Source organism: Chlorocebus sabaeus, chromosome 24 (genome assembly GCF_047675955.1).
Source record: "Chlorocebus sabaeus isolate Y175 chromosome 24, mChlSab1.0.hap1, whole genome shotgun sequence".
Lineage (NCBI taxonomy): Eukaryota > Metazoa > Chordata > Mammalia > Primates > Cercopithecidae > Chlorocebus > Chlorocebus sabaeus.
Genome location: NC_132927.1, coordinates 70852850 through 70877853, shown reverse-complemented (window position 1 = coordinate 70877853; position 25004 = coordinate 70852850). Strand labels below are relative to the sequence as shown.

General features: G+C 47.8%; 1 protein-coding gene across 2 annotated transcripts; it reads right to left on the bottom strand.

Moving 5' to 3' along the window:
* Positions 1–1490: 1490 nt before the first annotated feature.
* On the bottom strand, positions 1491–9954 carry SERPINA4 (serpin family A member 4). Of its 2 annotated transcripts, none has more exons than XM_073010832.1 (5): positions 9584–9954; positions 7249–7917; positions 4152–4425; positions 3112–3271; positions 1491–2000 (listed from the first exon to the last, which is right to left on the bottom strand). In XM_073010832.1, exons 2-5 carry the CDS (start codon positions 7898–7900, stop codon positions 1800–1802), a joined length of 1287 nt encoding a protein of 428 aa, XP_072866933.1. In that variant the 5' UTR covers positions 7901–7917; positions 9584–9954; the 3' UTR covers positions 1491–1799. The 2 variants fall into 2 exon arrangements, with proteins under 2 accessions (XP_072866933.1, XP_072866934.1); XM_073010833.1 differs by having other exon boundaries at positions 9740–9954.
* Between the last annotated feature and the right edge of the window lie 15050 nt (positions 9955–25004).

Here is a 25004-nt window from a genome sequence, read left to right as displayed (position 1 = left end):
TTGAGCTGGTCCTAAAGTAACAGCCCCCAATCTTTCAGTCCAGGACAGACTCTGGGGGAATATTCTGCCCCCACTGGATTTACCAAGAGAGGAGAGCTGAGAGCTGAGAGCTGAACGCTTATTTAGAAAAACTTCCAGAAGCTCAGTTGGGAACTTCAGGCACCACTGTGGTGAGAAAGGCCTATAAATCTTCTGCCTTTTTGGAACTTCCCCTTGTGAGGATTCAGTGTCAATTTTCCTGAGTAGCGAAAGTGGCAACATGAAAAAGGTTTGGGGGCCCCAGATGGCAGTGGGATTTTGTGGAGAGACCCCCAGCTCAGAGCCTGTGGTGGCAGCACTGACTGTCAGGGCTGCTGGAACGAGGGTAATAATAATATAGCTAATGTTTGCATAGCACTGTTGTGAGACTTGACATATACAGTCACTGTTTAATCCTCCCAACAGCCCTATGAGGTCAGTAGTGTTATCATCATCCCAGTTTATAGATGAATATACTGAGGCCCAGAGACGTGAAATGACTTCCCCGGGATCACACAGCTTCTAAGGAGCACAGCTGGGACTTGAACCCAGGAATTCTGGTTTTGAACATGCTGGCAACCTGGACACCACCGAGTGGGAGTGAAACGGCCTGCCTGGCAGGAGGATCAGCACTGATAGGGGAGCATGTGGGAACTGTTGCGCTGGCCCTGAGGGCACAGGGTGAGCTGGGCCCAGGAAAAGGAAAGGAGGCGTCCTTCCTGGCTGGACCGTTCCCAGCTCTAACTGTCCCGGGAACTCCATGTCCACGGTCAAGGGCTGGAGACGGTGCTGGAACCCAGCTGCCTCTGATGCCCTGGCCACCAAGAAAACCACAGAGTCCTGCCCAGAGAAATGCATTTGCCAGACATCACCAAGGCTCAGAGCAAACAGAACCACATCCCATCCACCTGCCTTACCCTGTGGAAGGGGTGGTTTATTCTCACAGACTCTGGGTGGGTCCACTCCACATACTCCACCAGTCTGAGCTGGACCACCTGGGTCAGAAAGGTGGGAAAACTGAGGGCCAACAGGGCGAGGATTTGCCCGAAGATCCAGAGCACAGAGCCTGGATGCAAAAGCAAGAGCCTCTGGGTCTGCAATGTGCTCTGTGGCCACAGCCACTGTCCTGGGAGAGCCACGGGCCACATCTCCGTAGCCACAGGAGAGGGCAGTGCCCCACTGGGCTCTTCTGACCAGGTCCCTGTGGAAGCTGCCCTGGTGGTGTCTGCCCTTCCGTGGCTTTCTCAGCCCCTGCTCTGGAGCAAGCTACTAGCCCTGCCTGAGGCAGCTGACTGCCCACACCCTGTCCCCTTCCCATCAACCTGGGTAACCTGCTGGAGCGGGACTTGGAGCTCCTCATACCTTGTGTCTGGGACCAGGTCTGCCAGGGGAGTCTGGGGCAAACCCCGGAGGGGCAGGCAGAGGACGCATTTATTGAGTGTCTACCACGTACAAGACACTGAACCAGGGTCTTCGTGGCATCGTGTTGTTTACTCGGAACAACCGCCCTGTTGTGGAAAGGGCCCGCCCCTTTCCAGAGGCAGAAACTTGCTCCAAGAGGTTGGATGCTCTGCCAGAGGCTGCACAGCACCAGGGTGTGGAATGTCCAGGCCCTGCCCATCTCAGTGCCACTCCCCACTCCCCACGGGCCAGCACCTGCTGTCCTGGACTCCTGGACCTTCGGCATCTTCCTTGTCCCCACTCTAAACACAGAACTACTCACACCCAGCCCTCCCCTGCTGCATCCTCCTGCTCGGAACAGATGAGCAGCCCTGGGAGGGCTATGGTTTCGTGGGGTCGACGACCTTGCCCAGAAAGAGGACACTCTGGGTGCTGGTGGAAAAGATCACCACAAGGAAGGGCCGGTTGAACCGCAGGACATGGCGACTGGTCTGGGCAGAGAAGAATTTGACCGCAAAGCCGGTGGCTGCTGCAGCCTCAGTGCCAGCCTCATCCACATCCAAGGTGGCCTTGTGGAAACTCTGGGAGGAAAATCACAAGCATTATCTCCAAGCCAGCAAGGGAGGGGGCCTGGACAAGACTGCAAGAGTCAGAAACTGCTAGGGAATACACTGCCCTTTATAGCCTGCAAGGTCACTTCTTGGGGATAACACAGCAAGAATTTCATTTGGGGGGATTTTTGAGCTGGAGACCTCCTGCCACACACAGTCACGGCAGTTCTCATTAAATGAATGCTTGCTCTGTGCTCGGGGCTTTGCGTGCATCTTATTTGATCTTCATAGCCATCCTATGAGATCAGCAGTATGATGCCCATTTTAAAAGTGAGGAATATAAACTCAGAAACTAGTACCCCTTCAATAACATAAGAGGAAGAACCAGAATTCAAGCTCAAAGCCAAGGCTCTACCCCCTCACACACTTTTCTTAGCAGAAGTCTTGAGTCTCTTTCTCTCATGTCCGAAGTCTCCCTCATACAGATGCACCCAATGCAACCTCACCTGTGTCCCTCCTCTCTGTTTCCTCCTTTTCTTTCTTTCTTTTTTTTTTTTTTTTTTTTTTTTTTGAGATGGAGTCTCACTCACTCTGTCACCCAGGCTGCAGTGCAGTGGCCTGATCTCTGGACACATTGCAACCTCCACCTCCCAGCCTCAAGTGATTCTCCTACCTCAGCCTCCTGAGTAGCTGGGATTACAGGTGTCTACCACCTGCCACCACACCAGGCTAATTTTTGTATTTTTAGTAGAGTTGAAGTTTCACCATTTTGGCCAGACAGGTCTCGAACTCCTGACCTCAAGTGATCTGCTCGCCTCTGCCTCCCAAAGTGCTGGGATTACAGGTGTGAGTTACCAAGCCCGGCCTCGCCTCCATTTTCTATCATTGCAAGTATCTCTCTATGAAGACGTTGTGTCCCTGACTAGTTTGGGAGAGGTGTCTGAGTTGGGGGGCTGATTCGACACTATATCCCAGCACCGAGCACCACGTCCAGGGCTGGTTGACTGGTGGATGCTGATGTCTATAGATGACTGAACACACTCAGGCTCTGAGACTCCATGTGGCAGCTTGGGAGCCCCATCGCTGGCAACTCCCGTGGGCACAAGTGCCCCACAGAGTTCTCTAGGGGTTGATGACTTACTTTGGATGCCTCCAGTTTTCGCTGTTTGGTGATGCCAGATAAGTCAGCCCACTTGGAGAACAGATCCATGAAGCCCAGTCTGGGCAAAATCTGATCTAATACATAGGAGCCAGAAATGGAGAACTTGGGGAAATGCAACTCTAGCTTCTTGTAAAAATTCCTGAAAGGGGCATTGGGTTAAAACATTAGATTAATGAACAAGCCAGGATCCCTGCTGGGCACAGCCCTCCTTGGTGGTCCTCTTTAGCTGGCTGTATTCCATCTGAGTTCTATCCCCACAAACAGCTTTGGCTCAGACTACCTCCCACAAACGGGTGTTGAAAGGCCAGGTTCCTTTGTCCCCAGGGCCTGCTGTCTGTGGGATCTCCTGTCTGTGGTAGCCCCTCTAGAGGTTGCTTTCTGTGGGTGTTCAGGTGCCCAGGGAGACAGATGTAAGTCTCGCCAGGTGGCAGTTTTGCCCTTGCCTCTGTTATAGTCCTGTGGGTTTTACTCTTTGTGAACCAGCTAATTTCTTTGTATTGGATTCCCTCCACCATGAAAGTTGTGTGATTTTTCTATTCACATGTGCCCTTGGGCTAGGATCCTTTTCTTATATATGGTTGAAGACTTTTTCCAATCATAGCCAGCATGATGGGAAGCCTTCCTGTTACTTCCTTGGGTGGCTGGATGGAGTTTATTTGAATCGCACTATGGCAGCTTAGTCAACCTTCTGGGCCAGAGGGGCTACCTCTTCATTGCACAGAGGTAACCCCCCAAGAGTCAGAGTCACTTGACCCAAGTCTTGTGCAGTGGAAGAGCTATGTCTAGAACCAGGACTCTGAACTCCTACTGTGGTTCTTTTTTCCCTAACGAGGGGGAAGTCATATTTTAAATATAACAGGAGAGTTCATCATTTAAAGGAAGCCCATGGAAGGTCTCAGAGCAAGTGAGAATTCTCTCATAATTGGCAATCACTCCCTATTTTGGGGCACTGTCTTTCATTAGAAAGGTATATTTGATGGATAGTACTGTAGATTCAGCCCCCATAGCACACTGATTACCTCTTCTGCAACAAGTTGTTCCACCTCATTAGCATCTCTGGAGTCAAAACCTCTTCAATCTCCCTCATTTTGCCTTCGTTAGGGAGAATGAAAAACACGGTTGCATCTCCTTTGTAATTCATCCGTAGCACTGAGCAGGGCAAGTATCTGTCATGAAGATACCAGTGGTGCTCCTGGTCCTGCAGCATCATGGGCACCTGGACTGTTGTATTCTCATCAACATAGAAATCTTTGGGAGTGGTCCTCGAGGAAATGAATGGTTTCTCCCACAGGGCTGAAGGGAAGATGAAAAGAAGGTACAGGACATCTGTGGGCCACAGAGTCAGTCCTCCAGCCAGGGAAGGCCACTTGGTGTTCCGAGCTACTGAAAGAGTAGCTCCAGATCCTGCCCTATGAGCTCATCAAGGTGTCCCATTTTGACCATTCAAAACCTGACATGCCTGGGGAATGGATCCCTTAGGCCTCATTTAAAGTTGAAAATGAGAGATAGCAGAGGATGTTCATTTTCTAATATGTGAATAGGATTGATAGAGAAGAAACCAGGGATGCTGGAAAGAGGGGTTCGTTGTTAGGTGAGCATCCTTGAGAAGGAGAGAGGAGATAGCAGAGTGTGAGCAGAGGGGTTGGCCTTCCGTGAGAGGTGGGTCACTACTGCCATGATGAGAGGAGGACGTCTGAGCTTCTGGGTTCGAATGCAGGGAGGTGAGTAGATTTGGAGGTGAGAAGATTTGGAGGTGAGTAGATTTAGAGATGAGAAGATGAGAGATTTCCTGTTTAACTGATTCTGTTTTCTCAATGACGAGTGAGACAAGATTTTTAAGTGAAAGTCATGAGTGGGGAGGACATTTGAGAAGGACGAATCTGTTATTTTAGTTGTTTTGGAGAGGGGAGATATGTAAGTAGGATTGCTGGACAGTGTAGAGAGATCAATGAAGATGTGTATTCACAAATATCACGTGAGACCATCAGTCTAGTTGGATGTTTTTCTTCAACCACATTCAGCTGCTGGGTGCAGATGTAGACGAGTTAGACCTTTAGGTTTAAGCAGGTTTGCAGTTTTAGAGGGTAAGTATGATAGAGGGAAGGAAAACCAAGGAAGTTAAGACTTCAGAGTATTTGCAAGGAAGTGACCAAAATGATGGCCATGTAGTGTGAGGAGGGAAGCAAGGACAGCAGGCGATGTGCAATGAGGTGGTGGCAGGTAGGGTGAATGGACTAAGGTCTCCATGCCAGGAATTTTCATCCAGGGAAAAGCAAGGGATCTGGGATTCTAATTGATGTCTTCCTGACAGTGAAACCCATACTACTGTTTCTCTTCCTTCCTTAGTTAATTTTTTTTAAGTTTAAAAGTTTTGTTATTTCAAAGCAAAGCTTCTTTTTTGGAGATGGAGTCTCAGTCTGTCGCCTAGGCCAGAGTGCAGTGTCGCTATCTCAGCAACCTCCACTTCCTGGGTTCAAGTGATTCTCCTGCCTCAGCCTCCTGAGTAGCTGGGATTACAGGCATGTGCCATGAAGCCCGGCTAATTTTTTTTTTTATTATTAGTAGTAGAGACAGGGTTTTGCCATGCTGGCCAGGCTGGTCTTGAACTCCTGATTTTAAGATACACCTGCCTTGGCCTCCCAAAATGCTAGAATTATAGGTGTGAGCCACTACGCCCAGCCTCAAAATAAAGCTTTTAAAAAAAAGTTTTCAATAGTGCATGAAAATTCCACATGCAAATTACATGGAATGACGAATTTGGCTGAATCATTATTGCTCCCTAGAATTTTGTTCCCTGTAAATTCTGGGTTCAAGCTGGTTAGAACTGTGAGATTTCAAAGTAAATTGCTCTCTGAAGGCCCTGGCGGTCAGATATGACAATGGTTAGACTCAGCAGTGCTCTGTGTGCTCCAGTTTGCCCTTGCTTGTCTCCAAGCTCCTTTTCCCAACTCTAACCCCACTAAACAACAGCAGCCCCAGGCTACCACCAGAAACTACGCAGTGATGCTCCCCTCCATGGCAGCACTCTGTTGGCTGGATGAGCCTGGCATATAGATTCCCCTCCAAGCTCTGACTTGTCTGCTTGCATCGGCAACTTTCTCTCTGTCCTCCCAACTCTTCTTTCCTCTAGACCTTCACTTTCCCAGCCACAGTTGTTTGGGGCCTAATTCCTAGAACAATCTCCTTACCATTGACTTGAGATGGCTCTCCTTCTGTGATGAAATCCTGACTAATCTACACTGTACAAAATTGTTCACACACTGTGATATCAACTGTGTGGACATATATGTGTGTGAATGGAGGGTGAAGAAAAGATGCTAAAACATTAACATTTGTTGCCTCTGAGTGGTAGGACTAGAGATTATGTCTACTTTCTCCTTTATGCTTTTATGTATTTGTAAAGCTTCAAAATGAGCATTGTTATCATTACATGAATTATAGTTGCTATTTATTGAGTACATAAAATGGTCAGGGGTCAACAAACAAAAAAGTTTATAGAGATATTAACTGTTTTAGGCACTGCAGATCATTCCATCTCTGCAGTAATGAATCAATCTGCCATTGTAGCACAAAATCAGCCACAGACAATACATAAATGAATGGGCCTGGCTGTGTGCCAATAAAACTTTACAAAACCAGTGGCTGAACACATTTGGCCCAGGAACTGTAGTTTGTCCATCTCTTTAGATCCTTTTATAAGGAGTATACACATGGGTTAATCATTTGATCCTCAAAGCCAACCTTTGAAGTAGAGATTAGTCTTATCCCTGCTTTGAGCAAACAAGCTGACCTGTTTGCACTGTTGGTAGAGACTGAGCTCAGATATGAATCCAGCAATTCGACTCATGATCACTGGCTATAATGCATTTTGTACATTACTTTTATTAAGAAAATAAATAAGAAAATATGTCTAAAGATAGGAAGGAATGGAAACCTCAATACTACAGAGTCTTCAACATATAACATTCTAACATTGCATTCTCTGAGGGCTGCTTAACTCTATCAGACACAACCTTTTTACTTACCCTTTTGTAAAAATATATTTAACCAGTCAACAAATTAGTGGGTTGGAGGTGGGGGTGTGGATTTAGCACACACCAATGATCTGACTCTCACCTTTGAAGTAAATGTAATTCACCAGCACCATCAAGACATCCTTCTTGAGCTCACTGACCAAATCCACAATCTTCCCTCGAGTTTCCTTCTTGACGTGGTCATTGATAAGCTGGATTGTGCCCATAGTGTCGTAGAAGTTGGTGTGGAAGAGTTTGGCCTCATAGAAGGCCGCGGTGTCATTCAGGAATTTTGCAAGGAACTTCAGGTTGTGGCTCAGGAACAGAGCACTGCCCACGCGTGTTTCCAGCCCATGACTGGGGAGGCTGAGAGTGTGTAGGAGGTGCTGGAAGCCCCTGTGGATGTCGGACTCAGACAGCTCCGTTAGGTTGAAGCCCAGGCCCTCGAGGATCTGACTGCGGCTGTGTGAGCAGGCCCCCAGGGAAAGCATAGCATAGGCGGCCGAGATGCTTAGCGGGGAGAAAAAGATGTTCTTCCCTGGGGTCTCCGAAGCCATCAGGTAGTAGAAGCGGAAGGCAAAGTCAGCATTGGCAGGGGCGATCTTGAGGCTGGGGGAGCCCTCACCTGTCTCCAGAATCTGCCGGTGGGAGGAGCTGTTACTGCAACTCTCACCATCATGCTCAACGTGCAGCTGGCCATGAGAAAGGGCCAGTCGTCCAACCAGCAGGAGGAGCAGGTAGTCGATAAGATGCATCCTCTGCACTCTCAGGCCTATGGGAGGGAAGAGAATGCCCAGGAAATTCCCCCAGCAGAACACCTGGCCCTGCTGAGAAGGCGGGCAGTGGGCCAGCACCCGGAGATCGTGAGTGACACCCTCAACTCCTGCAGATGAGCTTGTGAAAGGCAATGTAACGCCCACCACCTTCCACATGTATGGTGACAGCAACACTATTGGATGGCAATGTTTTAGACATACAAGGCACACTCCTCGCGTCCATCATGTCATTGTGCTTCCCACCTGTGTGAGCTCTGCACAGCACTAGACTCCATTCTCACCCAACAGAGCAGGAAACGAAGACTCCCAAAGTGACTCACGCAAGTCACCTACCTAAAAAGTATCCTAGCCAGAACCCACATCCCCAGACTCAGGTGCTGCTTCTCCCACACTTCTCTTTCAGATGAGTTGATTTCATTAGCGCAGTGATTTTGCATAGAGGATGGCAATCATCAGAGTTTATTTCAGCGTCTGCTCCACAAACATTTGTGGAGTGCTTTATATCGTTTACAAACCACTTTCATGCCATTTAGTTTGACCCTCCCACTCCTGTAGAGGTCAGTAGAACTGGTCTTTGTATTGTTACCCCGTACAGATGAGGACATGGATGTTTAAATAAGTGTCCTCACTTATTAAAATGAGGATCAGGACAAAGTTGCGGGCATAGAATTGGTACCTTTTCATAATGAACATCTGTCCAAGACAGGATGCTTCAGTTTCTCCCCCAAATCTGCTCCTGCCCCATCAAATGGTCCCACCAGTATCTGGTTGTCAGGCCAAAAAGCCTCTAGCCTTCTATCCACCCACAATCCATTTAATCCACTTCCATGGCCTGCAGGGTTGGGTTTATTTTATTCTATTTTATTTTATTTTATTTTATTTTGTTTTGTTTTATTTTTTGAGACAGGGTCTCACTCTGTCACCCAAGCTGGAGTGCAATGGTGTAATCATGTCTCACTGCAGCCTTGACTTCCTGAGCTCCGGTGATCCTCCCACTTCAGCCTTCCAAGTAGTTGTAACCACAGGCGTGCACAGCCACACCCAGCTAAATTTTTGTAGAGTCAGGGTCTCACCATGCTGCCCAAGCTGGTGTCCAACTCCTAGACTTCCCTGTAGGTTCTTCAGCCTCTCCCCCGCTCCACTGCTATGATCCTCAACCAGGGCTCAGAAAACTCTTTCTGCAAAGCGCCAGATAGTAATATCTGTGGTTTTGCCGACCACACAGTCTCTGCTGCCACTACTCAACTGTGCTGTGGCAGCTGGAAACAGTCACAGACCGGACGTGCATGAACAGGCATGGCTGTGTTTCAGTGAAACTTCACTTATGGACACTGAAATGTGAATTTCATATTATTTTCCTATGTCACAAAATGTTCCTCTATTGATTTTTCAACCCTTTGTATATTTACCTTTTATAGTTATCACTTATATTTTATATTTATATTTTATATCTTGCATTCTTAGCTCATGGGCGGTGGGTGGGCCAGATTTGACCTACAAGCTGTGGTTTGTTGACCCCTGACCTAGACCCTTGCAGAAAACTTCCTAGACTTTCTGCTCTCTGTTCTCCACTCAGCAGTTGGAGGGATCATTTAGAAACATACATAGGACCGCATCACTCAGAGACACACCTCCCCTCCGGCATGAACTTCCCAAGATCACCTGGACTGGGAGCCAGAAGGACCTTGGCCCCCAGTCAGTGCTGCCCTGTACCAGCTGTGTATCCCTGGGGGAGGCTTTTCTGGGTCTCCAGGCACAGTCACCCACCAGTGCCCATGGATCCGAGGTCGGGGGCTTTCTAGCCTGAGTATTTCTCACCTCTAGCAAGAGTGACCAAGTGTCCCAGCTTGCCTGGGACTTTTCTGGTTTTAGCACTGAAAGTATGTCCTAGAAGAATTTTCAGTCTTGAGCAAAAAAGAACAGTTTGTCACCCTCCCTCTAGAGGCTCTCTCGTCTCCATTGTCTCAGAGGGTTACTCACGGCACAGTCTGTCCTGGAGTGGACCCCCTGGGTAGCTGTCTCAGCTCTGTCTTGTCAAGCCCAGGAGGACTGGTCAAACCAGGCCTTCTCAGTACCACCCACTGTCTCCCAACCAGGTAATTATTAACAAACAGGCCACGGGTGCAGCATTGCCTAGACAAGGAAAACTCACCAGAAGTAGCTTCACCCCCTCCCAAGAAGACACCCCACTTCCCACCTGGGGAACCCCAAGAGGGTTCACTTCTTCATGTTTGTACAGTGCATGGAGGTTCGCCTGGTGCTTGGTGCTCCCTGAGGGCCTGGGGAACCCCTTGGAAGGTCTGGTCTCCACCCGGCCCCTCACTGGCTGTGTGAGGTTGAGCTCATTTACTCCCTCTCTGAGCTTCGGTCATCCACCTCCCGCCTACAACATGAGGGGCTGGATCATACGGGGCAGCAAGCTCCAGCGCCTTCATAGACCAGATAAGGAAGACTCCATGGTGCCACGGTGGGGAATGGTGGGGATGTAGGGAGAGAGTCAGCTCTCTACAGGCCAGGCAAGACCCACTTGTGGGCGGGGCCTTGCAGCGGGGCCTCCAGTTTGCAATCCTGGACTCTGTGATTTCTGAGGATAGAGTCCACTGAGATCTCATAGGTCATACCATAAGGACAGTACATCCCAGGGCAAGGGTGGCATAGGGTGGGACCAGGAACCTCCTTTGGCCAGGAATTCAACTTGCATTTTTCTTCTTCAGCCATGGAATTGTTCTCTCCCCAGTAATCAGTGAACCTCTGCACCTTTGCACCTTTATATCCTCCTGGGGCAGCCATTTCTCATGCCATGTGGGGAAGGACTGCAGGGAGCAAACTGGCCCTGGGTGTCCTGACTGAGATGACCTTGACCATTCAGGCATCCTCTAGCAGACTTTCTGGGTGTGTTTCCAGCTTGCTGGGCCTTAAGGTAAATGGAATATATACCACTGAGCAGCACAGTGGGCTGGGATCCCTGAGCGATGGAGACACATGGGATGGCAGAGCAAGCACAAGCACAGCCCTGGAGCCAGCTGGCCTGAGGTCCAAATTGGGTCAACACCAGGACAAGAGAGGAAGCTGGTGGGTCAGGCAGAGTGAGAGCTACTGTCTCAGTGGATTCTTGCTTTCCCTCACTCATCTCTCTCTTTCTCTTGCCTACACACTCTAGGAGTACTATGCGTGGCCCATTTATAAATGAGACAATGTAAGCCTGAAGACATTGTTAGCTCAGATTCCAGAGTCAGAGTCTTTACCGGGGCCACTGAACATGAAGCTCATGTTCCTTCCCAGCACCTGCTGCTTCTCCATGTGGACAGACCTTTCCTGCCACCAGAATAGCAGCTCCTACTTTGCTCACTGCTGTACCCTGCACTAGAGCAGAATGTGGTGCAAGAGACATGCTCTACGGATGTTGACTGAGTGAGTCAGTGAGTGAAAGATGGCCATGGACTTTTGCTCTGATGGATGTGAAAATACATCATTCCCCTTACAATGGTCTACAGTCTGGGGTTTTGCTCTTTTAGTCTTGCTTCTTCAGTGAGTTAGGGGCTGATGCTACAGATTCCAGGGGTTAGCATGTACTTGGCTGCAGCCCAGGGGATGGACAGCTTGTCCCTGCCATGAGCACACAGTCACTGCCTTTTAGTACCTGGTGCCTGCCCCTGGAACACTCTGGACAGAGGTTGAGCTTTGGCATCAGACAGGCTCCCTCACTGCTGAGATGTGTGACTTCAGGCAAGTCACTCCACCTCTCTGAACCTCAGTTTTTCACCTGCCAAATGAGAGGCAATAATCACTAATCAGAAAAACTGATATGAAGGGCAGAGGCAGCACCCTCAAATGTTCCGAGCCCCACATCAGGCTCAATGGGCTCTTCCTTCTTCCCTTCCCATCCCAGCAGTGGTGGACAGCCAGACTGTCTGGGTTGAATCTGGACTCCACCACTACTTAAGTTACTTAACTCTGCCTCAGTGTCCTCATCTGTAAACTATGGGTAATAATTGCCCCTAAATCTCAGGGTTGTCAAGAAGAGTCAGTAAACTGACATCTGTAAAGTCCTAGAATAGCATCTGGCCATAGTGAGTGCAGTGGAAGCGTGAGTTAGTCCATCGTATTATTCTAGACGGGTTGTACATTACTCATTTACCCCCAAAGGTGTACACATGGCTGAAACCATGTCATTAAACTTTTTTGGAGTTGTGGTCCTGATTATCTCAAGAAAGCTTTGAACTCTCCCTGAAATATGCACAGATGCATGTCTTACGATTTAGGGAGATTCTTGAATCCCATGAAGTCCGTGCAGTCCCTGTGAGCTAGGGCAGTTACTTTTTCCTGCAAAAAGCAGGCCCATATAAAGGAAAGGTGGAAAGAACTCTCAGGCATGTAGTGGGAGCCACTGACTTGGACCCTGCAGGAGAAGGAGGGAATGACTGCCATTGGTGTGGCTGCAGGCTGGGCTCAGTCGCTAGCTCCAGGCTCAGTCCTGCCTAGCAGCCTGGCTGCTGCTTGTCTTAAGGTCTCTGGGAGGGCTTCAGGATTGTTGAACCCTTGCCTGTCGCATCTTGAAGGCCAAGCGTTTCTTGTTAATCATCCGTAAGGTCCCAGAGGAAATGAATTGTGCCACAGTCATACCTGGGCACATCAGAACAGGCCTGGCCTATAGAAGATGCGTAACAGAAGCCAGTCATTGAATGAATGAATGAATGAATGAATGAATGAATGAATGAAGAGATGCCAAAGGCCCTGCTCAAAGGTGCTGCTCAGGTGTTCCAGTGGCAAGATCCTAAAATCTGCAATACTCTTGGCAAGTACTGGTTTAAGAAAGCGGGGATCAGTTGCCTGACCAGGAAGGCCAGGGTGGATGTGGGAAAGAAGAGGGCTTGACTGCCTCTCTTTGCCCCTAGGAAATACCACTGGGCCAGGTGGGGCAGCTGCTGTGACACCATTGATGTCCCCGGCAGGGAGCCAGTTTTTCCAGCATCCCAGAAGCTGTCTGAACTGTGCTGTAGGCATGAATCGCACGCTCTCCCTGACACTCTCCTCTGCTCCACTGCATCCTAAATCATAGCCCAGCCCTTTCTCAATGGCTGTCTTGGTCTCCCATTCCAGCACAGGCTCCACTTATGCTGCCCTCCTGCTAACTGCTCCCAAACCCCTTCCCATTCCCTGGATTCCAAATGAAGCCAGGAATTTAATCTGCCCTTAAAAAGGCTGTCCTTGTTTTGGATTTGATTGGCAATGTAATAATAAAGGTCATCATGAAAAATGTGGGAAAATAAAAAAATCTGGAGAAGAAAATAAAATCATTTGCAAATCTGGTGTTCAGCTTATGACTAGATATAATTGGTTTCCTTCCAGTATTATAAGAAATGGGTATGTGCTCATACAGAACAGCAACAACAAAGCTCTTCCAGTCTTGGTTTGGATGGAGGCACAAAGACTATAGATGGTATAGTCCAAAGAGAGCTCCATGCAAAAATTCCAGAGTAGGTGGTCAAGAAAAGGTCTCCTGATTCTTAAATGCTTTACTTATGTGAAAGAGGACTGAAAAGTGGTGAGAGGTGGGGACTGAGAAGGAATTACAAAGAGGAAGGAGGGAAGTGCTTCTCCCATGTTATCTTAAGAGTGCAGGGCTTCAACAAAACACTCATGCAACACAATATGTATCTCTGAAGTTAGAGAGGCTCAGGGAACTAGGGCTTGATGCTTATCTGTAAATGCTAAAAGGTGTAGGTTGGCTGTTTAGACTCTCTAGGAACTCTACATCTAATTCTCTGTCCCTCTCTTAAACTCATCATTTGCTATCTGGTGTTTAGATACATGGATACACAGGATATACATGTGTCCTAGTTATGTATGGCTGGGAAACAAGCCACCCCAAATTTAGTGACATAAAACAACGTCAGTTATTTGTCATTATTATTGCTATCTCTACAGTTCTGGGGGTTGATTTGGCTCAGCTGGGTGGTTTTTGCTCAGGGTCTCTTATGAGGTTGCAGTTGGACAGGAGCTGAGACTAGAGTCATCTTTATGGTGGATATGCTTTCAGACCACCACATGTGATGTCCCTGTTGGACTATGGGCTTTTAGGAAGCAAGGAAAGTGTTTTATTCCTTTTTCTTCCTGAATTTGTGTCTTTCCCTCTAACTTTCATAGCTTAGCACATTGCTTAGCATAGAACAAGTCCTATGTTAGGGTCTGTTGAATAAAAAACAATAATTAGACTTCATTCAGGATCATCCTGGTGGATGGGAGGCAAGACTAGATTGCAGCTCTGACTCAGATGGACAGAGCAGCATGCGGAGGCTTGCAGGGTGAATTTTAGTGTCAAAATGACTTCAAGAACAAACCAGGAATCCTGAGAGGACACACAGACCCTCTGAAGGAAGTGGACTGCCCCTGCAGAACCGGGAGACACCCCAAATACTGTGAGCACCCAAACTGCGGAAATGGGAAAGGGAGACCCTCCGCTATGAAACACATATCCCTACTGGGGAAAATGAAGGTGTAGTTTGTGGGAGAAGTTTCTGACCTTACCTGGACTTGAGTCCATTTAGAGAGCCAAGGGAAATACAGGGGTAGAGAAAGCAATGGGAAAGGCCCTGGGAGCTTGCTGGATCCCCAAGCAGGCTATTCCTGCCTGGCACCACAGGAGCCCTTCGGGAGAGTGGCCAGAGGTGTGGGGTAAAATGCCACAGGGAGAAGGAAGTCTCCAGCTGAAATTTGTAACAACTTGAAGAGGGCAAGAAGCTTCCTGGCCAGAAGTCAGGGAAGGGTGCAAATCCAGCGTGCAGACTCCACAGGTGGGGGAAGAACCAAAGCCCTGTTCTTTCACAGTTGAGAGGTGGGTAACCTGGGGCAAGTTCTCAAGCCCTGCTTGCCCACTGCCTGGAAACAGACTCAGGGCTGTTAGCAGGGGCATGGTGGGAGTGAGACTGGCCCTTCAGATTGTTTGGGAGCTGGGTGAGGCCTGTGACTGCTGGCTTTCCCCCACTTTCCTGACCACCTGCATGACTCAGTAGAGGCAGCTGTAATCCTCCTAGGTACACAACTCCATTGACATGGGAACCTCACTCCCATCCCCCACAGCAACCATAACAAGGTCTACCCAAGGAAAGTCAGAGCTCAGACACACCTAGCCCTGCCCCTCAATGGAGCTTCCCTATCTACCCTGATAGCTGAAAACAGAGAACATATACTCTTGGGAGTTCTAGAACCCCACCACCACCAGTTCCTTTCCATACTACCACAGCTGATGCTCTCTGGAAGGCACCAGCTCTGGGCAGAAGGCCAACCAATACAAAAATAGAACATTAAATCACCAAAGCTAAACATCCTCACAGAGTCCATTTCACTCCCCTGCCACCTCCACCAAAACAGGTGCTGGTATTCATGACTGAGAGACCCACAGACGGTTCACATCACAGGACTCTGTGCAGACAACCCCCAGTACCAGCCTGGAGCCGGGCAGACTTGCTGGGTGGCTAGACTCGGAAGAAAGATATCACTGCAACTTGGCTCGCAGGAAGCCACATCCATAGGAAAAGGGGGAAAGTACTACATCAAGGGAACACAGTGTGGGACAAAAGAATCTGAACAACAGCCTTCAGCCCTAGACCTTCCCTCCGACAGAGCCTACCCAAATGAGAAGGAACCAGAAAACCAATTGTGGTAATATGACAAAACAAGGCTCTTTAACATCCACCCCCCCACCCCACCACCCCACCACCCCACACTAGCTCACCAGTAATGGATGCAAACTAAGAAGATATCCCTGATTTATCTGAAAAAGAATTCAGGAGGTTAGTTATTAAGCTAATCAGGGAGGCACCAGAGAAAGGTGAAGTCCAATGCAAGGAAATCCAAAAAATAATACAAGAAGTAAAGGCAGAAATACTCAAGGAAATAGATAGCATTAAAAAAAATCAAAACTTCAGGAAACATTGAACACACTGATAGAAATACTGAGAGAAATACAAAATGCTCTGGAAAGTCTTACAATAGAATTGAACAAGTAGAAGAAAGAAATTCAGAGTTCAAAGACAAGGTCTTCAAATTAACTCAACCCAACAAAGACAAAGAAAAAAGAATAAGAAAATATGAACAAAGCCTCCAAGAAGTGTGGGATTATGTTAAATGATCAAACCTAACAATAATTGGTGTTCCTGAGGAAGAAGAGAATATTCTCTGGGAATAATCAAGGAAATCTTCCCCAGTCTTGCTACAGACCTAAATATCCAAATACAAGAAGCACAAAGAACACCTGGGAAATTCATTGCAAAAGATAATCACTTAGGCACATTGTCATCAGGGTTATCTAAAGTTAAGACAAAGAAAAGAATTTTAAGAGCTGTGACACAAAATCACCAGGCAACCTATAAAGGCAAACTTATCAGATTAATAGCAGATTTCTCAGCAGAGAAATCTACAAGCTAAAAGCGATTGGGGACCTATCTTTAGCCTTCTCAAACAGAACAATTTTCAGTCAAACATTTTTATCTAGTGATATTAAGCATCAGCAAAAAAGGTAAAATACTTAGGAATATACCTAACCAAGGAGGCAAAAGACCTCTATTAGGAAAACTACAAAACACTCCTGAAAGAAATCATAGATGACAAAAACAAATGGAAACACATCTCATGCTTATGGATGGGTAGTACCAATATTGTGAAAATGACCATACTACCAAAAACATTCTACAAATTCAATGCAAACCCCATCAAAATACCACCATCATTTTTCACACAACTAGGAAAAACAATTCTAAAATTGACATGGAACCAAAAAAAGTGCCTGCATAGCCAAGGCAAGACTAAACAAAAAGAATAAATCTGGGGGCATCACACTACCTGATTTCAAGCTATACTGTAAGACCATAGTCACCAAAACAGCATGGTACTGGTTTAAAAATAGGCACATAGACCAATGGAACAGAATAGAGAGCCTAGAAATAAATCCAAATACAGCCAACTGATCTTTGACAAAGCAAACAAAAACATAAACTGGGGGAAAGGACACCCTTTTCAAAAATGGTGCTGGGATAATTAGCCACACGTAGAAGAATGAAACTGGATCCTCGTCTCTCATCTTAATACAAAAATCAAGTCAAGATGGATTAAGGACTTAAATCTAAGACCTGAAACTATAAAAATTCTGGAAGATAATATTGAAAAAACCCTTCTAGACATTGGCTTAGGCAAGAGTTTCATGACCAAGGACCCAAAAGCAAATGCAATAAAAACAAAGATAAATAGTTGGGACTTAATTAAACTAAAGAGCTTTTGCATGGCAAAAGGACCCATCAGCAGAGTAAACAGACAGCCCACAGAGTGGGAGAAAATCTTCACAATCTATACATCTGACAAAGAACTAATATCCAGAATCTACAGTGAACTCAAACACATCTGTGAGAACAAAACAAACAATCCCATCAAAAAGTGGGCTAACGATGTGAATAGACAATTCTCAAAAGAAGATATACAAATGGCCAAGAAACATGAAAAAATCCTCAATGTCACTAATGATCAGAGAAATGCAAATCAAAACCACAATGTGTTACCACCTTACTACTGCAAGAATGGCCATAATCATAAAATCAAAAAACAATAGATGTTGGCATGGATGCGGTGAACAGGGACCACATCTGCACAGCTGGTGGGAATGTAAATGAGTACAGCCACTATGGAAAATAGTGTGGAGATTCCTTAAAGAACTAAAAGTAGAACTACCATTTGATCCAGCAATCCCTCTACTGGGTAACTACCCAGAGGAAAAGAAGTCATTATACGAAAAAGATACTTGCACACACATGTTTATAGTAGCACAATTTGCAATTGCAAAATCATGGAAGCAACTCAAATGCCCATCAGTGAGTGGATGAAGAAACTGTAGTAGGTATTCACAATGGAATACTACTCAGTCACAAAAAGGAATGAATTAACGGCATTTGCAGCGACCTGGATGAGACTGGAGACTTTATCCTAAGTGAGGTAATTCAGGAATGGAAAATCAAACATCACATGTTCTCATTGATATGTGGGAACTAAGTTATGAGGATATACAGGCATAAGAACAATAAAGTGGACTTTGGGAACTTGGGGGAAGGGTGGGAGGGAGGCAAGGGATAAAAGATTACAAATATGGTACAGTGTATACTGCTCAAGTGATGTGTGTACCCAAATTTCACAAATCACCACTGAAGAACTTACTCCTGTAACCAAATACCACCTGTACCCCAATAACCTATGGAAAAAAATAATAAAAATAACTATAATAATAACTACAACAAAACCAGCTCCTGTTTGTTGAGTTTTTGCAATGTGCTGGGTCTTGTGTTTGATGATGCATTGACATTAAATCATCCTGGGAATCCCAACAGACATGCTTTATCCTCATTAAAGAGAGGAGGTGGTGGAGGCCCGGGGGGCTAAATATCTTCCTTGAGGTCATACAGCTCCTATATGGGAAAACTTAGATTTGAACTCAGAAATTTCTCTTCACCTCCACCTTGACTAGTACTATTAGAAAGGAAATTTAATCTCAACCAATTGTGCAACCACCCAGGGGCAGTCCCAACCCACACTTTCCTCTCAAAGAGGATAGGACTCCTTTCTTGGGTTATGTGGGTAGACTGAGTCCCCTGTGGGCCTGTGACCCTGCGGGAAGCTGTGCATCTCCCAGGGAAATTCTGCTACCCTGAGGCCACACCCACAGTCACGGAGGCTAGGCCACTGCCCTGTAAGACCACAGAGGTACTAGGAAACCAAAGAATTCAGCCGTTTTTTGCCCAAGACCAACATTCCTCAAAATGTGATGCTGGAGTCCTCCATAAGAGAGGTACTCGTTAATTATTTTTGAGACAGAATCTTGCTCTGTCACCCAGGCTGGAGGTCAGTGGCAGGATCTTGGCTCACTACAGCCTCAACCTCCTGGGCTCAGATGATTCTCCCACCACAGCCTCCCAAGTAACTGGGACTTCAGGCATGCACCACCACGCCCAGCTAATTTTTGTATTTTTTGTAGAGACGAGGGTTTCACTGTGTTACCCAGGCTGGTCCGGAACTCCTGGGCTCAAGTCATCCATCCACCTTGGCCTCCCAAAATGCTAGGAGCCACTGTGCCTGGCCTTTGTTATCAAAAGCAAAGAACCACAGGCTTTCCCCCAAGTCTCTTGAATCAGAATCACGGGTGTGGGCGTGCAGGGCAGGTCTTGAGGGGGCCTGTTCTTAATGCTTTCCCCAAGGGAGTCTTCAGAATCACCCACCGCCTCAGGGCAAGTGCTTGGCGGGGCCTGATCGCTGCAGTTTGAACTTTCACCACCAGAGGGCGCACCTCCATTTCTTAACTGCATTGGCGCCGCCTCCACCTTCAGGCGCTCCTAAAACCCGCGCCCTGGGACTTTGGGTAGGAAACGGTGGCTTTTGCGTTTGGGAACACAGGGTTAGTCCGCTACTATTCTGAAAGTGTTAACACTAGCTCATCTAGCCAAACACCCCCTCTTACGTGAGGGACAGAACTTCACTAAGGCAAGTTAATGGAGGAGCTGGGCTCAGAAAGATTCGCAACAGCAGGGTCCACACCACACAGGCCCCTTCCTCTCCTGAGCTTAGACTTGGCGAAGGTTGGAGGGGAAAGAGAAATAGCCTCTGGCCCTGTGGGGAGAAGACTTCAGCAGGACTCTGCATTCATTCCTTCCTTGATTCATGCACTTGTTCTCAGCTGCTTACTGAGCTCCTGCTGCAGTGAGAAAAATCACCCTGTTTTGGTTGGTGGGAGCCGCCCCTGCAGCTGCACAGGGTGGGTGGGCTCTGAAGAGGAGAGCAGGAGCTGGAATTGACAGCAACGGGGACTCGCTCCGGCTGGGGGAGGGGGCCTTCAGGAAGGGCTTCCTGGAGAAGGAGCGTTTGAGCTGAGCAGAATGACGAGGAGGTACCAAGTGTGGAACAGTGTTCCAGGTAGGGGAATAGCATGGGCAAATGTCCTGCAGAAGTATGGAGCATGGAATGATGATGGCTGTGCTCCGGGGCCGGGGCACATCCAGGACACAGACATGAGCAACTTTGACCTTAGAGAGCAGCAAGGACATGGTGAGGCAGCCCCAGGTGCGGCCATAGGCCGTAGAGCAAGGGGAGGGAAGGGGAGATAGGGGCAGGCATCGTGGAGGAGGGGGCGTTAGGTTGATCCCGATTTGGTTTGATTTGAGGACACTGATTCTGGCCATGCAGAGCAGGTATCACCTTAGCCATGAGGATTTTCTAACTGATGCTGAGTTGATGATTTCAGAAGGCGAAGATATTTCTGAACTGAGGAGGGAGGGAGGGGATGGCGATTTCTGTTCTTCAAGGGCCTGCTTCATCCTCCAAACCCTATCCCCCTGCCCACCATGGCTGCAGCCCAACCTTGCCGCCCTTCCCACCCCAGGCTTCCTGCATACGCTTCGGTCTCTGTGCAGTGCTGACCAAAGTCCAGATTCAGAGCAAACACCTGACCTTCTGCCCTGTCCTTCTGTACCCCTCAACTCAGGGCGTCCTAGGTCTCAGTGCTTTGGAGCTGTTGTGGCTTGTAGCGTAAGGAGAGGAGCAGGTTTTCCAAACTCCTATGCAGCTATGAAGGACTTGCAGCAGGCCCTTGGAATGCAGTCTGACTCTGTTTCTCGATGCTTGGCTGCTGACAGCTTTTAATCTTGGTTCCTCCTTCTCCCCTTTCTGCCCCACATCTGGGCCCACTGATGGGATAGCCCAGTGCCTCTCAAACTGTGCTTGGGAATTCTCACCCCAGCCCCACATACTAACCACCATAAAACACGAAGACAGTCAGTCTTCTTTCCGTGATTTCTCAAGCCATGTTCAGAGCACCTTAGGCAACCTGCCCTGCCGTCCTGAGAAGCCTCATAGTGTGAGCATTAGATCTTTCTCGGGTGCATGTGTGTTGCTGTTGGTCTCAACATCCAGATCAAATTTGAGTGGGAGGTGTCCATCCTGCCTCTGGGTTGCAATCACCTCCCCTCTTCAGGATCTGCCCCCGATACCTTGCACAGTCCCTAAGGTCATGGCCTGGGCTGTGCGTCTGTCCATGTATTAGTCCATTCTCAAGCTGCTAACAAAGACATCCCTGAGACTGGGTAATTTATAAAGGAAAAAGGTTTAATGGACTCACAGTTCCACATGGCTGGGGAGGCCTCACCATCATGGCAGAAGGTGAAGGAAGAGCAAAGTCACATCTTACAAGGCAGCAGGCAAGAGAGCATGTGCAGAGGAAGCGCTCTTTATAAAACCATCAGATCTCCCGAGACTTTCTCACTGTCATGAGAACAGCACAGGAAAAACCCACCCCCATGATTCAATTACCTCCCACCAGGTCCCTCCTATGACACGTGTGGATTATGGGCACTACAGTTCAAGATGAGATTTGGGTGGGGACACAGCCAGACCATATCAGTCCCTCAGGCTGGAGCTAGCAGCATACCTGAATGATGGGCCACTGAGTCTCTGTCCTGGAAAGTGAGATTTGAACGTGAGGAAAACAGTGAGCAAGACTCTTGAGTGCTGAGTTGCGGTTGCAGGAGAGCCTCAAAAGACAGCCCATAGCCCCCTGCGACTGAGTCCCCAGAGCTGGCTTTTCTGTGATCCAGTCCTTCCATGCTCTGTGAGGCTCTCCCACAACCTGGCAGTCCTTCCAATATTTGTGTGTGTTTATATTTTTAAGCAATCCAAAAGGGTCTCTAAGATTATGTTTTTGTAACCGAAAGAAGTTTAACTAGCACAGGTATTAGCATATTTCACAAGTTGGGCTGATATTCTCCCTCAATTTTGTCCTTAGTATTAGTTTCCACAGCAAACTCATCCTTTATCTTAGTCCATCATTGTGCTTAGCCTTTTCGTGGATAATTGTAATCCTCAAATTAGTGGCACTGAGTGAGGCCTGATCCCATGGAGTAAACATTTATCCAAGTCTTTTTGGTGGCATCTGGGAAGGGATTTGTCCCTGTGGCGGATGATATATGACTTCAAGGCCTTTGCGGCTCTTCCCATAAAAGGTGGAGTCTATTTCCCCTTTCTCTGAATTTAGACGTCAGTTGTGGCTTGTCTTAATAATATGGGAGAAGTGATGCAATGTGAGGCTTAGCCTTAAGTTCTGCAGCTTCTGCTTTTACATGCTGGAATGCTCCTTTTGGGAAGCCAGCTGCCATGTATGAAGTCCGAGTGATCTGGAACTGCCATGTTGTGAGGAAGCCCAAGCTAACCAAACAGAGAGAGAGAGAGGTCTCATGGAAGAACACTTAGGCACCAGACATGTGAGCAAAGCCTCAGCGGCCTTCCAGGCCAGCTCAGCCAGTCATGGTATGAATGCAGCTAAGTGAACGACTCTGGCTGGCACTACATGGAGCCAAAGAACTGCTTGGCTAAGTCCTGAATTCCTAACCCACCGAATCTTCAGCAAATAAAGCCGTTGTTGTTTTCAGCCACTGAGATTTGGGGTCATCTGTTACATTGCGATGGATTCTCCAAACAGTACCATACTTAAGAGACTTTTCAAGTCATTGTTCCTTTTCCTTTTTCTTTTTGAAGAACTCCAAAGCATAGCTCGCCTGATAGACACTACATAGCCCAACATCACACCAGGATAAATGCTGTTCCCATGGACTAGAAGGCTGAGATCTGGAAAGGAGACGTGGGGCCAATTACTTAATCACTGGTTATTTATTGAGTACCTACTTTGTGGCAGTCACTGTGCAAGGCTCTGGAAATTGAGCATTGAGCAGGACAAAGTTTCTACCCTTGTGGAATGTATATTCTAGACAGAGTGGTGGGCAGTAAACAAATAAACAAATAATAGAATTTCAGCTTGTGCTAAGTGCCAGAAGAAGTCCAGCGGGGAGCAGGAGATAAAGACTAATTAGGGGCAAAAGGTCAGCGATGTCCACTCTGAGGAAGTGGCATCTGAACCAAGAGCTGCATGGAGGGAGAGGACAAACCATATGAACAAGCATGGCTGAGCATTGTGGGCTCCGAGAAGAGCACAGGTTTCCCAGGCCACACAAGAAGTCAGCAGCAGAAGGAGGTGACCAGGGCACCTAGGACCACACCAGGAAGTCTCTGGAGAAGAGGTAGCCTCTGCTTCACTCAGAGGCCGCAGCACCCGTTGCCGTGGAAACCATCTTGCAAAGAAAGTGATGGTCTGTGGCTCAGCAGCACCATAGAAACCGCAAGGAGGGAGATGGTGAAGGGGTGGGTGCAGGGGGAGAACTGGGCGGTTGCCAACCTCCAAAAGGTGTGTGGGTGGGAAGACGAAAGGCTTCGGAGACAACTAGCTGAGCATCACACACAGCTGAAATGACGGGTTGCACTGCAGGGATGACTGGGTTGGATAAGCCTGCTGAGAGCTTGAGCATAGTAAGTTAAAAAAATTTAAAAAAAAAAAAAAGGCAAACAACCTAAGGAACAGCAAGGCTACTCACATGGTGGGCTTGTGGCTCTGATTAGTCAGATGCCAGGCTGGCTGGACAGCGGGAGGGGATGGACCTGCCAATGACGTGCATTCCTGGTGGAAATCACTACCTACCCCCAGCTAGAGGCTGGAGCGGGGCCCCTCCCCACAGGGTCAGATCAGCCCAGCATGGGACACACATTTACTAAAACACGGGGTCTTGGCAGCACTGAGGGAGCCCCTCCCTAGGGGCGGTCCCTGGTGGAGGGAGCTGGAGAGAAACTGAACTGGATCATGGGCGTAGGGGAGTGGCTGCCTGAAGCCACCCACCCCGGCTCAGATGAATGTCCTGGGAACTGGAGTCAGGAGGCCTGGGTTCCAGTTCTATGTCTGCCATTGATCACTAAGTGGTCTTCAGCAAGTCACATTCTCTCTCTGGGCCTCAGTTTCCTCCTCTGTAAATCAAGGTGGCTGGACCAGGAAAGGGTTGCAAACTGGACCATCTGGGGCCAGGTCATTAACATGACAAGGAGGCAGGTCACAGGAGCTCAGAGGAGAGCCTGCTGTCAGCTTCAGGAGGACCGGGATCCCTGACCGTGCCACTGCCATGTACATCACCAGTGCCTGGGGCTGTGTCCACATGGTGCAGATGCTCCTTGAATACTTGTTAGAGGTATAGATGAAACTGTGTGTCCAGTCTAACGACCATGTCAGCGGATCTCCTGATTACACCAAAGAAGTTGGAAATTTGGGCATTTTAAATTATAAACTATCCCAATTTTTAACTGTGGGCCTCTAATTTCAGTAAGTTAGGGACATTTGTACATACCAAACAGTACAGGTTTGTGTACGTTCAGCTTAAAGATCTTCAAGGCCTTTTCCAACTCTGCATTCTTGGGGGGATGAAAATGTTTATGTCACACTTGATCCCATAAAGGATTTGAGGCAGCTTTGAAGACCTCCCCAATTTAAATTAAAAAAATTTAAAATTAGGCCGGGCATGGTGGCTCATACCTGTAATCCCAGCACTTTGGGAGGCCGAAGCAGGTGGATCACCTGAGGTCAGAAGTTCGAGACCAGCCTGGCCAACATGGCAAAACTCTGTCTGTACTAAAAATACAAAAATTAGCCAGATGTGGTGGCGCACACCTATAATCCCAGCTACCTGGAAAGCTGAGGCAGGAGAATTGCTTGAACCCAGGAGGTGGAGGCTGCAGTGAGCCGAGATCATGCCACTGCACTCCCTCTCAAAAAAAAAATTAAAATTAAAAGGCATACCTAAACAATTAGGAGAGAGAAATCAAAACAGAATGCTGATCAAAGCAATTATAAAAGAGAACGAAAGTAGAGGACTTACCCTACCTGACTTCAGGACTGACTACAAAGAACTGGTCAAGGAATCAGAACAGAATGCTGCAACCAGGAGGCTGTGTGGACTCAGTGTGTAGAGCGTGCATGTTTACAGCTCGAAGGCGTCATGCAGCTATTTGCCTCCAAGTTTCCAAGAGACCAAGGTCAAAAGCGTCATTCTCACTGTTATGATGAGAAAGGGATACTGGTTCTTCATGTCCCAGCCCCTAACTTGGAAGGAAAATTCTGACTTCAGAGCATCCTGTGGCTCCTGCTGGTCGCACGCCCACCTTCTCCTGCTTCAGGGCTGGACAT